Source organism: Pseudophryne corroboree, chromosome 5, assembly GCF_028390025.1.
Source record: "Pseudophryne corroboree isolate aPseCor3 chromosome 5, aPseCor3.hap2, whole genome shotgun sequence".
In the NCBI taxonomy this organism is placed as follows: domain Eukaryota; kingdom Metazoa; phylum Chordata; class Amphibia; order Anura; family Myobatrachidae; genus Pseudophryne; species Pseudophryne corroboree.
This window is the reverse complement of record NC_086448.1, coordinates 620,050,786-620,063,985: the sequence shown is the minus strand read 5'-3', so window position 1 is coordinate 620,063,985 and position 13,200 is coordinate 620,050,786. Positions and strand designations below refer to the sequence as shown.

The window sequence follows — 13,200 nt, the reverse complement described above, 5'->3', positions numbered from 1 at the left end:
AAATGGTGCAACAAGGATTCAAATTAAATCTTCCCATGTGATTCTAACGAACATTATTTGTCAGTTGTTTTAAAATTGGTTCCCTTATATATGAAGTATACATCAACCTGGTTTGGTTTGTGCGAGTATAGGATCTGTCAGATCGGATGCCTTTCCAACACCAGCCTGGTTCATTGCCCTCACCCTCAGCACGTAAAGGACTTCATTATTCAAGTCTTGGATCTGGAAGATAAAATCAAAATGAAACTATAATTATCAAACACAATTACATGCAGTGTTGGACTGGGGCATGAAGGGCCCACTGGAGGAATGCTGTTGTAGGGGCCCATGCTTAAGGGTGTGGCCAGGCTCTATTGGGGGTGTGGCCGCCCCCACAGAGGTGTGGCTAACCATTACAGAGTACATGTTCTGTGCCGCCTTGGTAAATATATAATAAACCATATTCTTGTGTATAACATATGTGTCACGATCCGGGTATCTGGACGCCATTTCTTACCCATCAGATGCCTCCTAAGGCTGGCTCAGCGCTCCAGGACCGGATCCCATCTGTTATCCTAATGTTCACATTCCTGCATCCTCTCCTGTCTCTCTGAGACGCTGTCACAGTAACGCCTTATTACATCTGGCATGGCGTCTCCCGCGGCCTCCGTCGCCGTCCCTGAGCTTCTGCATGCAGAGTGTCAGAGTGGCGATTACGTCAGCCGCGGCCTCCGCTGTGTCCGCGTGGTTGGATGTGCACTTGTCAGCCTGGCGTCTCCTGTCTCCAGTGGCCGGCGCCGCCATTACTGTTTTCATTACCACATGGATTACAAACCAAACTTCCCTCCAAGTGTCTGCATGGGCGCAGCCATCTTGGATTCTGTCAGCTGATCATTTCCTCCAATCTGTTGTCAGTATTGTTAATCTGCATAATTGCCTAGCCAATCCCTTCCTTGCTGCAGGTATAAATACACTGTGCCTGAGCAAGGAAGGCGTCAGTGCTTTGGTTGTCAAACCTAGTTCCTGTTTGTCTCTCTCCTGTGATTGTCTTCCAGGTTCCAGCTCCTGTCTCAAGACTTCCACCATAGAGACCCGCACCAGCATTCCACCTGCGGTGTAGCCTGACTCTCCAATCCATTGTGGATTCATCTGTTTCCAGCTACAACATTACCTGCTTCCAGCTCAGCTTCCAGCAGAGTACAGCTTCCCTTAAAGGGCCGGTGTCCTTTCTACACTTTACCACTCTCCACCGGTATTATTATTTCTCCGCTCTCAAGTTCTACATTTCAGTTCATATTTCATCGCTCCCAAGTTCATTTATTATTTAACTGGTTCCAGCCAGTATCCACTCCGTGCTAACAACAGTCTGGTTCCAGCCAGTATCCACAGCAGCTGTTTTACCTTCAGCAACCCAGCTTTTCCTGGAACACCAGCTGGCACAATCCTGGGTTATCTCCATTGCTACAGTCGGGCCTGGTAAGGACTTTCCATCTAGAAGATCATAAGAACTATCTCACACTACCAGTGCCCTGTGGCTCCTGCCATCCTGTAGTACCCAGGAACTGTATTTATTATTTGCTGACTTTTACGTTTTCTTTTACTGCTGCTGTGTTGCGGAGTTGTCATAATAAACATCATTGACTTTTATCCAAGTTGTCGTGGTCACGCCTTTGGGCAGTTATTATTCATGTTACTTACATGTCCAGGGGTCTGATACAACCTCCCAGGTTCCGGTACATCTCAGCCCCTACAACTGAGGCTGCCTCCCGTCAGCTCAGGCCCTCAGTTGTGACAGTAAGCACTGACCTAATGAATCCAGCCGGAGACCAGGATCAAGCGGCCAGGCCGATGCAAGAACTGGCAGCCCGACTAGAACATCAGGAGGCTGCACAGGGCCACATCATCCGCTGTCTCCAGGATCTCTCTACTCGGCTGGATGGGATTCAGACAACTCTCCGTGGATCAGGCGCATCTGGTGCGTCAACCACAGTGACTCCAGCTATAACCCCACCCACCTTACCCATTTCTGCTCCACGTCTTCATCTTCCAACGCCAGCAAAATTTGACGGATCTCCAAGATTCTGCAGGGGATTTCTCAACCAGTGTGAGATTCAGTTTGAGCTACAACCTGGCAATTTTCCCAGTGACCGTACAAAAATTGCCTACATCATCTCTCTTCTCAGTGGCTCCGCCCTTGACTGGGCATCACCGTTATGGGAGAGGTCCGACACCCTGCTATCTTCTTACACTGCATTCGTGTCAACATTCAGGCGCATCTTCGACGAGCCAGGCCGGGTAACCTCAGCTTCATCCGAGATTCTCCGTTTACGCCAGGGGTCACGTACTGTAGGACAATATTTGATACAGTTCCAGATCCTGGCATCCGAACTGGCATGGAACGACGAGGCCCTGTATGCTGCATTCTGGCATGGCTTATCTGAGCTTATTAAAGATGAGTTAGCTAACAGAGACTTACCTTCTAAGTTAGATGAGCTAATCTCACTCTGCACGAAAGTTGATTTACGTTTCAGAGAGAGAGCAACTGAGCGTGGAAGATCATCTGCTCCAAAATCTTCTGCTCCTCCTCCTCGTCAACTGTCACCATCTAAAGATGAGCCCATGCAAATTGGCCGTTCCCGTTTAACTCCTGCTGAGCGCCGAAGACGTCTCTCTGAGTCTCTTTGTCTTTACTGTGCAGCTCCGTCTCACACCATCAATGCCTGTCCCGAACGTCCGGGAAAACTCCAAACCCTAGCTCGCCCAGGAGAGGGCCGGCTAGGAGTAATGATCTCCTCTCCATCTCCTCATGATTGTAATCTCCCAGTCTCGCTTCAAGTTGCTCAACGTTATCGGAACGTCATTGCTCTCCTTGATTCCGGAGCAGCTGGGAACTTTATTACTGAAGCCTATGTTAAACGGTGGTCCCTACCCACCGAGAGACTTCCTTCCTCCTTTTCCTTAACTGCCGTGGATGGCAGTAAAATTTTTGATACTGTTATTGCTCTAAGGACTCTACCAGTTCGTCTGAGAGTGGGAGTTCTTCATTCCGAACTTATTTCACTTTTAGTGATTCCAAGAGCCACACATCCTGTGGTCCTGGGCCTTCCATGGCTCCGTCTTCACAATCCTACAATTGATTGGACGACTACGCAAATCCTGGCATGGGGTTCCTCCTGTGCAGAGACATGTTTGTTTAAAGTATTGCCTGTCTGTTCTTCCTCCCCCAGGTCGTCTGATGTTCCACCTCCTCCATATCAAGATTTCACGGATGTGTTCAGTAAAGCTTCTGCTGATATCCTTCCTCCTCATAGAGAATGGGACTGCCCGATTGATCTCGTTCCAGGGAAGGTTCCACCTCGAGGCCGAACTTATCCGTTGTCTCTGCCTGAGACGCATTCTATGGAGGAATACATTAAAGAGAACCTAGCAAAGGGGTTCATTCGACCTTCTTCTTCCCCAGCCGGCGCAGGCTTTTTTTTGTAAAAAAGAAAGATGGTGGTCTGCGGCCGTGCATCGACTACAGAGGTTTGAACGACATTACCATCAAGAACCGTTATCCTTTACCCCTGATTACTGAGCTCTTTGACAGAGTTAGCGGAGCTACCATCTTTACAAAGCTGGACTTGCGAGGTGCATACAATCTCATCCGGATCCGTGAGGGTGACGAGTGGAAGACCGCCTTTAACACCCGTGATGGACATTATGAGTACCTCGTCATGCCCTTCGGATTGAGCAATGCTCCAGCTGTCTTCCAGCATTTTGTCAATGAGATTTTCAGAGACATTCTATACCGTCATGTCGTGGTCTATCTAGACGATATCCTCATTTTGCCAACGATTTAGAGGAACATCGTTTTTGGGTTAAAGAGGTTCTGTCCCGTCTCCGTGTCAATCATCTCTATTGCAAATTAGAAAAATGCGTCTTTGAAGTCAAGTCCATTCCGTTTCTAGGGTACATTGTATCCGGTTCCGGACTAGAGATGGATCCTGAGAAACTACAAGCAATTCAGAATTGGCCGGTACCCTTAACCCTCAAAGGGGTCCAGAGGTTCTTAGGGTTCGCCAATTATTACCGAAAGTTTATACGAGACTTTTCCACCATTGTGGCGCCTATTACTGCTTTCACCAAGAAGGGTGCTAACCCGTCCAAGTGGTCTGAAGAAGCCATGCAAGCTTTTCATCTTTTAAAACAGAGGTTCATCTCTGCGCCTGTCCTGAAACAGCCTGACATCGACTCTCCTTTCATCCTAGAGGTGGATGCCTCCTCCGTTGGAGTAGGAGCGGTGTTATCTCAGAGGGCTAAAGATGGCCATTTACATCCTTGCAGTTTCTTCTCCCGGAAGTTCTCCCCAGCTGAGCGCAACTATGCCATTGGCGACCAGGAGTTGCTAGCCATCAAGCTCGCTCTAGAAGAGTGGAGGTATCTGTTGGAGGGAGCTTCTCATTTAATCACCATACTTACAGACCACAAGAACCTTTTATACCTGAAGGGCGCACAATGTCTCAACCCTCGTCAGGCCAGATGGGCACTTTTCTTTTCCAGGTTCGACTTTAAACTCCAGTTCTGTCCGGGCTCTCAGAATCGCAAGGCCGATGCCCTTTCCCGCTCATGGGAGCAAGAAAATGAGTCAGAGTCTTCAGACAAGCATCCTATTATAAATCCGTTGGCATTCTCCACGGTAGGGATGGACTCTACGCCCCCATCAGGGAAAAGTTTTGTGAAGCCGATGCTAAGGAAGAAGCTCATGCATTGGGCCCATGCTTCCCGTTTTGCCGGACATACAGGTATCCAAAAAACCCTGGAGTTTATCTCTAGGTCCTATTGGTGGCCAACTCTGAAAAAGGACGTCTTGGAGTTTATTGCATCTTGCCCAAAGTGTGCCCAACATAAAGTATCCCGCCAGTCGCCTGCGGGGCAACTGGTTCCACTATCCGTTCCCCGTCGACCATGAACCCACTTGTCGATGGATTTCATTACAGACTTACCCATGTGCAACAAGTTCAATACCATCTGGGTGGTAGTTGACCGGTTCACCAAGATGGCACACTTCATTCCTCTCACCGGTCTTCCGTCAGCTTCCAAGTTGGCTCAAGTATTCATACAAGAGATCTTCCGACTCCACTGTCTTCCTGAAGAAATTATCTCAGATCGAGGAGTTCAATTCACAGCCAAATTCTGGCGAAGTTTATGTCAAGTCCTCCAAGTCAAGCTAAAGTTTTCCACGGCTTACCATCCTCAGACCAATGGTCAAACCGAGAGGGTGAATCAGGACTTGGAGGCCTTCCTCCGCATCTATGTGTCCTCCTCTCAAGATGACTGGGTTCAATTACTTCCCTGGGCCGAGTTCTGTCATAACAACCAGTATCATTCTTCATCTGCTTCAACACCATTCTTCACTAACTTTGGATTCCACCCTAAAGTTCCTAAGTTCCAACCGCTTCCAGCAACTTCTGTTCCCGCAGTGGATATCACCTTGCATCAGTTTGCCAATATCTGGAAGAGCGTACGATCAGCTCTGCTCAAGGCATCGTTCAGGTACAAGAAGTTTGCGGATAAGAAGCGTCGAGCAGTTCCTGCTCTCAAGGTGGGTGATCGGGTATGGTTATCCACGAAGAATTTGAGGTTAAGAGTTCCCAGTATGAAGTTTGCACCTCGCTATATCGGTCCTTTCAAGATTGAACAAGTCATCAATCCTGTTGCTTACAGACTCCAGTTGCCTCCCTTCTTAAAAATACCCAGGACATTCCATGTTTCCCTGTTGAAACCGCTGATCTTGAATCGGTTTCATTCCTCACTTCCTCCAACTCCGAAAGTCCAAACTCAACGAGGCGTTGAGTATGAAGTGGCCAAGATCCTGGACTCACGTCACCGTTACGGTCAACTACAATATCTTATTGACTGGAAGGGTTATGGTCCTGAGGAACGTTCATGGACCAATGCTTCTGATGTCCATGCTCCTGCCTTGGTCCGGAGATTCCATTCCAAGTTTCCTCAAAAGCCAAAGAAGTGTCCTGGGGCCACTCCTAAAGGGGGGGGTGCTGTCACGATCCGGGTATCTGGACGCCATTTCTTACCCATCAGATGCCTCCTAAGGCTGGCTCAGCGCTCCAGGACCGGATCCCATCTGTTATCCTAATGTTCACATTCCTGCATCCTCTCCTGTCTCTCTGAGACGCTGTCACAGTAACGCCTTATTACATCTGGCATGGCGTCTCCCGCGGCCTCCGTCGCCGTCCCTGAGCTTCTGCATGCAGAGTGTCAGAGTGGCGATTACGTCAGCCGCGGCCTCCGCTGTGTCCGCGTGGTTGGATGTGCACTTGTCAGCCTGGCGTCTCCTGTCTCCAGTGGCCGGCGCCGCCATTACTGTTTTCATTACCACATGGATTACAAACCAAACTTCCATCCAAGTGTCTGCATGGGCGCAGCCATCTTGGATTCTGTCAGCTGATCATTTCCTCCAATCTGTTGTCAGTATTGTTAATCTGCATAATTGCCTAGCCAATCCCTTCCTTGCTGCAGGTATAAATACACTGTGCCTGAGCAAGGAAGGCGTCAGTGCTTTGGTTGTCAAACCTAGTTCCTGTTTGTCTCTCTCCTGTGATTGTCTTCCAGGTTCCAGCTCCTGTCTCAAGACTTCCACCATAGAGACCCGCACCAGCATTCCACCTGCGGTGTAGCCTGACTCTCCAATCCATTGTGGATTCATCTGTTTCCAGCTACAACATTACCTGCTTCCAGCTCAGCTTCCAGCAGAGTACAGCTTCCCTTAAAGGGCCGGTGTCCTTTCTACACTTTACCACTCTCCACCGGTATTATTATTTCTCCGCTCTCAAGTTCTACATTTCAGTTCATATTTCATCGCTCCCAAGTTCATTTATTATTTAACTGGTTCCAGCCAGTATCCACTCCGTGCTAACAACAGTCTGGTTCCAGCCAGTATCCACAGCAGCTGTTTTACCTTCAGCAACCCAGCTTTTCCTGGAACACCAGCTGGCACAATCCTGGGTTATCTCCATTGCTACAGTCGGGCCTGGTAAGGACTTTCCATCTAGAAGATCATAAGAACTATCTCACACTACCAGTGCCCTGTGGCTCCTGCCATCCTGTAGTACCCAGGAACTGTATTTATTATTTGCTGACTTTTACGTTTTCTTTTACTGCTGCTGTGTTGCGGAGTTGTCATAATAAACATCATTGACTTTTATCCAAGTTGTCATGGTCACGCCTTCGGGCAGTTATTATTCATGTTACTTACATGTCCAGGGGTCTGATACAACCTCCCAGGTTCCGGTACATCTCAGCCCCTACAACTGAGGCTGCCTCCCGTCAGCTCAGGCCCTCAGTTGTGACAATATGTATAATGCATAACTCGAGTGCACTAGGGTAGAGTCTGGAACCTGATCCCTATAGGAGAAGGAGGGCCCACAGGCAGTGGGGCCCACCAGGGGTTTCCCCAGTTCCCCTGTGGGCCAGTCCGGCTCTGATTACATGAATGCTCAACTAAACTAAAGGGAGACTTCTGACAGTAAAGGCCGTCATGTCACTAATACTGTTACTAACACTACTAACTCACAGTGTAAGCAAACAGCACACTTAAAGATGTGACAAATAGGAACGAATAGCTTTCACCCCTGACAAATCTGATATGAGTAAGGACACACAATTTTAGTGCTTCACGTGTATTTTTGCAGTTCTATTTGTAACTATCTTTTTCCTTTCCACATATTGGGCATGACTTACAGACGTACAGTTGGCCATATTTTTTTTGCAAGAGGGCACTTTTTTGTAACAGGGCATGCGCCGGAGCCATAGTACGCATGCCAGTGATAGCACTGTGGCTTTGCTCGCAGTACTCTGGAAGTCGCAGCCTGATTGACAACCGGAGAATATTTGTGGGATGGCGTCAGTGATCATTTTACAATATAGGGGTGTGATCCCCCCATTTTGTAAGCATGCCAAGTCCAGGGTCTGTGTCTTTTTAAAACAGATTTCCTGGCCCCGGCAGAGGAGTTCCGTTGCCATTCTGAGTAAGAATAAACTTAAGGGCCCCATAAAACTGCGTCAGCTTTCCCCGAACCGATCTGTTTTGCTGATAAAAATGCTGACTGGCTGCATTCAATGATAGATGATTCATTGGGGAAGGAGGGAAATTCTGCATTGTAAAATTCCCAGAATTGGCAGTCCTGATAATTTTTTGGTTGGGAAACAGCAAATCAGGAAAATTCAATATGCTGAATTTCCCCGATTCCCTGACCCACTGGGGGATTGTGGAATTGCCCCAATCCATCTGCCTTTACTCCGATGGGCGATGACTGTGACAGATGGTGATCAGATGATGTGTCTTCGGAATCAGCACTCAAATCTGTGATACAGCCAGGAGAGTTTTTTCTTCAGACGCCTCCTGTGGAATTAGGACATTTTTCCATCACTGTTGCATCCAAAGACGCAGCAACAATGCAAATAGCCTCCTACAATGAATCAGACCCATTGACAAGTGCAAGGCGTTCCTGTGGGAATCTGGTGTACTACACTGCTAGGTCAGGAGGCATGAATACTTTATTTGCACAATGTGTACATTTTGTGATTGGTCACAGCAAGGGAACAGAGAACATTCTACCGTCATTCCTCATTGGTTGCCTGTGTTTACATAGCGTTGTAATCACAAACACTAAGCTCAAGTGACCACTGGTATTTTACACAGTATCGCTCTACATCACTACAACCTTTTTGGGAGCAATGAAAGTAATCTTAGGAGCAAACAGAATTCCAGACATACTGTACAAATGCAGATTTGCACTGGTATTAGCAAATTTATTTTTAGTGGTAAAATGCATCATTTATATCACCCAAACTGGGCTTTCCAAGAAGGGAAAATGGGCGTCAATGTTTGTTGAAAACAGTCCCCACAATCTATCAGTCACATGCTTCTAATCATCAAGCAGCCTATTTATGGTTGAATAAAATCTGAAACAGACAAGAATTTCAAGATTCTAGAAAATAAGTCGTTTGCTTAAAAACTACCTACTGTGTGCTATCACTGCACTACCCTGTGTATGCAAGCGTGGACTATACAGAGTTACATATTAATTTGTAAAAACATAGAAATGTATGATTTGCAGATCTAAAGTGAGAATATCCGTAAATACCTTCAAGTAAGTGTTTGCAGTTGGCTTCTTGTTCACACCTTTCCAAGCTTCCTCTGGTGCATCTGCCTCTTTAACGTCCACGTAAAAGCCGGTAACTGGACTGCGACCAGTGTAGACTGGGGACTTCCATAGCAGAACCATGGAGCTACTCCTGACCTCAGTAACGGTTAGCTCATGTGGCGGTCCTAATATAGGCAAAATACTCATGAATAAGTGAATATCATAATCCTGAATGGCTAAGGTACAGTAGTGGGGCTGCCTTAGCAGATAACTGAATGAAATAAATAAGGGAATAAAATCAATAATAATAAAAAAAGAAAAAAGAAAAAATTGTATTGGGTGAACTTAGGGGAGATAAATAAAATGGCTTAACACCACTTTCCTAAACTCCCCCAATTGACATGTCCTGTTGTATAATGGAAAAAGTAGAGAAAGCCTTTGTCAAACTACTGTTGTGCTGTCAGGGTCATTGACAATGCAGGACTGCAGCAATTTGACAAAATGTCCACCCTGAGCATGATAATTGATGTCCTACTGGGTCTGTAAGAGACATTAAGGGAGCTATATCAAGCCTTGGAAAGAGCTACAGTAGGAAATTGCCCAAACCAACCAATCAGCATCTGTCATTTTATGGACCGTGCAAGATACATGACATAAGCTGATTGATTACTTTGGGTAACTTCTCCACTTTATCTCTCTCCAAGGCTTAAACCATCTCCCCCATTGTGAGACATTGAGGGACAAGTAGGTTTGGGAGAGTCTAGGAAAGTGAGCTTCTGTGTTTCCCAGACCAAAATAATTTTTTTCTGGAGGTGATCCCTTAAAATGTATGACTAATATCATGTCTGATAAAGTTTACTTAAAAAGGACACTACATAAACCTAAAACACCTGTTCACTTACATGAATGAGCTACTAATAACATTCACAATAAAAGTCCCAATATTGTTCTAAATTATCAGCCAATTTGACTAAAAGTTGCTAGATATACTGTATTAGTCTGCTGCTGTGTTCTTTAACCTATTCATTTATAGGAAATTTGCAAAGTGTAGTAAATATTTTCTCTCACAACCAGGACGAAGGGGTCTATTTACTAAGCCTTAGATGGAAATAAAGTGAACTGAGATAAAGGAGGACATTTACTAAGCAGTGATAAGAGTGGAGAAGTGAGCCAGCGGAGAAGCTGCCCATGGCAACCAATCAGCATTGAAGTAACATCTATAATTTGCATACTATAAAATGATACAGAGCTGCTGATTGGTTGATGGGGCCCACTTCTCCACTGGCTCACTTCTCTGCTCTTATCACTGCTTAGTAAATATCCCCCAAAGTACCAGCCAATCAGCTCTTAACTGTCATTTTTCAAACCCAGTCTGTGACATGTCAGTTAGGAGCGGACTGGCTGGTACTTTATCTCTGTTGACTTTATCTCCATCTAAGACTTAGTAAATAGACCCCTTTAGCTCAAATATCTAATGTTATGATAAGCTCCAGAGATTTCTATTAACACATTTGAGAATCTTATTAGCAACTCCATTGTATTTGCAAATGTATGTTGGGAGATTTATAAAATGTTGGCAAGATATAAAGTGAAAGAGCGCTAAAGGGGAACATTTATCAAAGCTTGGAAAATGATAGTGTAGAGAAATAAAGTACCAACCAATCAGTTCCTAGCTGTCATGTTTCAAACAAAGCCTTTAAAGTGACAGTAAGTTCCTGACTGATTGATTGATTGATTGATTGATTAGTATGTATCTCTCTCCAAGCCTTGATAAATCTTTTGCTAAGTACCAACCATTCAACTTCTGTCATTTTTCGAACACAGCCTGGAAGATAAAGCTGATTGGTTGGTACTTTATCTCTCTCCACTTTAACTCTGAATAAGATTTGATAAATCTACCCCTATATTTTATGGTTAGTTGGCATTTCAAATCCAAAAATTATTTAGTTTATGTTAAAAAAAAAAGTTTAATGAAGCAGAAGGATTTACCTGGCACCGCAATGGTCCATTCTTCACATTTGAATGACTTACTTGGCAGGGATGGAGTCCCAACCCCAGCCAGATTGCATGCAGCCACCTGATATTGGTACACTGTGTTTTCTTTCAAGTTCAAAACCTGTAGTATATAAACAAAGTAACAATTCAATATATGGTACCGGATTTTACCAGATATGCAGTGTTAGCTTACAAAACAAAATGATTTGGGGGCATTTATTAAACAAAACAGATGATGTAATGGTTAGAATTACAGTGCTGAGGCCATGGGTTCTATTCCCACTATGGCATTACCTGTGTGGAGTTTGTATATTCTCCCCGTGCTTGTGTGGGTTTCCCTCTGGGTACCTCTGTGTCCTCCCACAATCCAAAAATATACTGTTTGATTAATTGGCTCCTGACAAAAATTAACCCTTGCGTGTAAGTGTATGCGTGTTTAGGGGATCAGTACGTAATCCCGCTGGACGGGATCCCGGCGGTCGAAATACCGACGCCGGAATCCCGACCACACAATCCCGACAGGGGTGGCGAGCGGAACGCAGCCCCTTGCGGGCTTAATAAATAAATTAATAAATTACAATAAAAGAATGCTCCACAAAGAGATTTCTTTCTTGGATCATCTCTTTGATCCTCCAACCTATTTCTGTGTTAGATGTTCAACCCCTTGGAGCACCTACAACTTACCCTGAATTCGTATGAGTTTTTGACATGCTGGTTTTGACAAACATTTAATATTTACTTTAGTCCTCCTGTGTGGGATACCTACCCAGACTTAATCCCTGGAGTATGTCAATTATTATGTCAATTAGGGCAGTACGGATGGTGTAATTGTTAGCATTACTGCCTCACAGCACTGAGGTCATGGGTACAATTCCCACCATGGACCTAACTGTGTGGAGTTTGTATATTCTCCCCGTACTTGCGTGGTTTTCCTCCGGGTTCTCTGTTTTCCTCCCACAATCCAAAAATATACTGGTAGGGTAATTGGCTTCGAACACAAATTAACCCTAGCGTGAATGTGTGTGTGTGTACATGTGGTAGGGAATATAGATTGTAAGCTCCACTGGGGCAGGGACTGATGTGATTGGACAATTCTTCTCTGTAAAGCGCTGTGGAATATGTGTGCGCTATATAAATAACTGGTAATAAATAATTATCAAGTAACAGAATAAGAGCACAAGCATCTATACTGTGTTTTTAATACTTTCCATTTGTATCATGTTGTTGGTACAGTTACCCTCTTTATTATGTGTTACTGTGTGAGCTTTGCTGCCTATTTGCTGATAGGCTAAATATAAATTCCTTACAACAATAAAAGTTTCACATTAATGGTTTTATTCCTGTTGCACATCTGCAATGTGGGTGGAAATGTTTGAAAGTGTACTAACTGAAAGTGCATTTTTACTTTTCAAATTATAATTATCTGTAGCAGAGCAGTAACACTATTATGCATTCATCATATATATATATATATATATATATATATATATATATATATACCTTGGTTGTTGGACCGGCACTCCTCTTTCACAGGAGATGCTGCTCCGGTGCCTCCAGTAGCGGGAAGTGTCTATCAATGGAAAGAATCTGCGGCACTCGGAGTCTTTACTGAAAAACAATGTGTATTCACACAAACACCACCAACGTTTCGGGGCTCACACGCCCCTTTGTCAAGGTGAACAGAAGTGAAAACAAGTGAAGCATCACTTACCTATATACCTAAGAAGAAGCCCGCCGTGAAGGAAGCGCCGCCCGCCGCCGCGTTCTCTGGCTCCGGTGTGGGCATACTGCTGGCGCAGCCTGATGACGTGGCGCCGTGTAGCCATGGTAACCGGGGTAACAGAGTGCGCGTCAGCGCGCGCTGGAAAAAACAGTGAAACTTAGTTTCACTGTTTTTTCCAGCGCGCGCTGACGCGCACTCTGTTACCCCGGTTACCATGGCTACACGGCGCCACGTCATCAGGCTGCGCCAGCAGTATGCCCACACCGGAGCCAGAGAACGCGGCGGCGGGCGGCGCTTCCTTCACGGCGGGCTTCTTCTTAAGTATATAGGTAAGTGATGCTTCACTTGTTTTCACTT

The 13,200-nt window shown here is 45.5% G+C and overlaps 1 protein-coding gene and 1 long non-coding RNA gene across 9 annotated transcripts in view; one reads left to right on the top strand and one right to left on the bottom strand.

Annotated features, from left to right (window-relative positions):
- Nucleotides 1-13,200, bottom strand: part of MYOM1 (myomesin 1) — a 194,274-nt gene that overhangs the window by 52,056 nt on the left and 129,018 nt on the right. For all 3 annotated transcript variants that reach the window (XM_063923544.1, XM_063923547.1, XM_063923545.1), the window contains 3 exons: nucleotides 11,115-11,241; nucleotides 9,126-9,310; nucleotides 108-222 (listed from right to left, as the gene is read on the bottom strand). In XM_063923544.1, the coding sequence (XP_063779614.1) occupies nucleotides 108-222; nucleotides 9,126-9,310; nucleotides 11,115-11,241 (427 nt within the window). The remainder of the gene's footprint in view (nucleotides 1-107; nucleotides 223-9,125; nucleotides 9,311-11,114; nucleotides 11,242-13,200) is intronic.
- LOC134928143 (uncharacterized) overlaps nucleotides 13,082-13,200 on the top strand; it is a 114,690-nt gene continuing 114,571 nt past the window's right edge. For all 6 annotated transcript variants that reach the window (XR_010177834.1, XR_010177836.1, XR_010177838.1 and 3 more), the window contains exon 1: nucleotides 13,082-13,172. This is a non-coding gene — a long non-coding RNA (uncharacterized LOC134928143). The remainder of the gene's footprint in view (nucleotides 13,173-13,200) is intronic.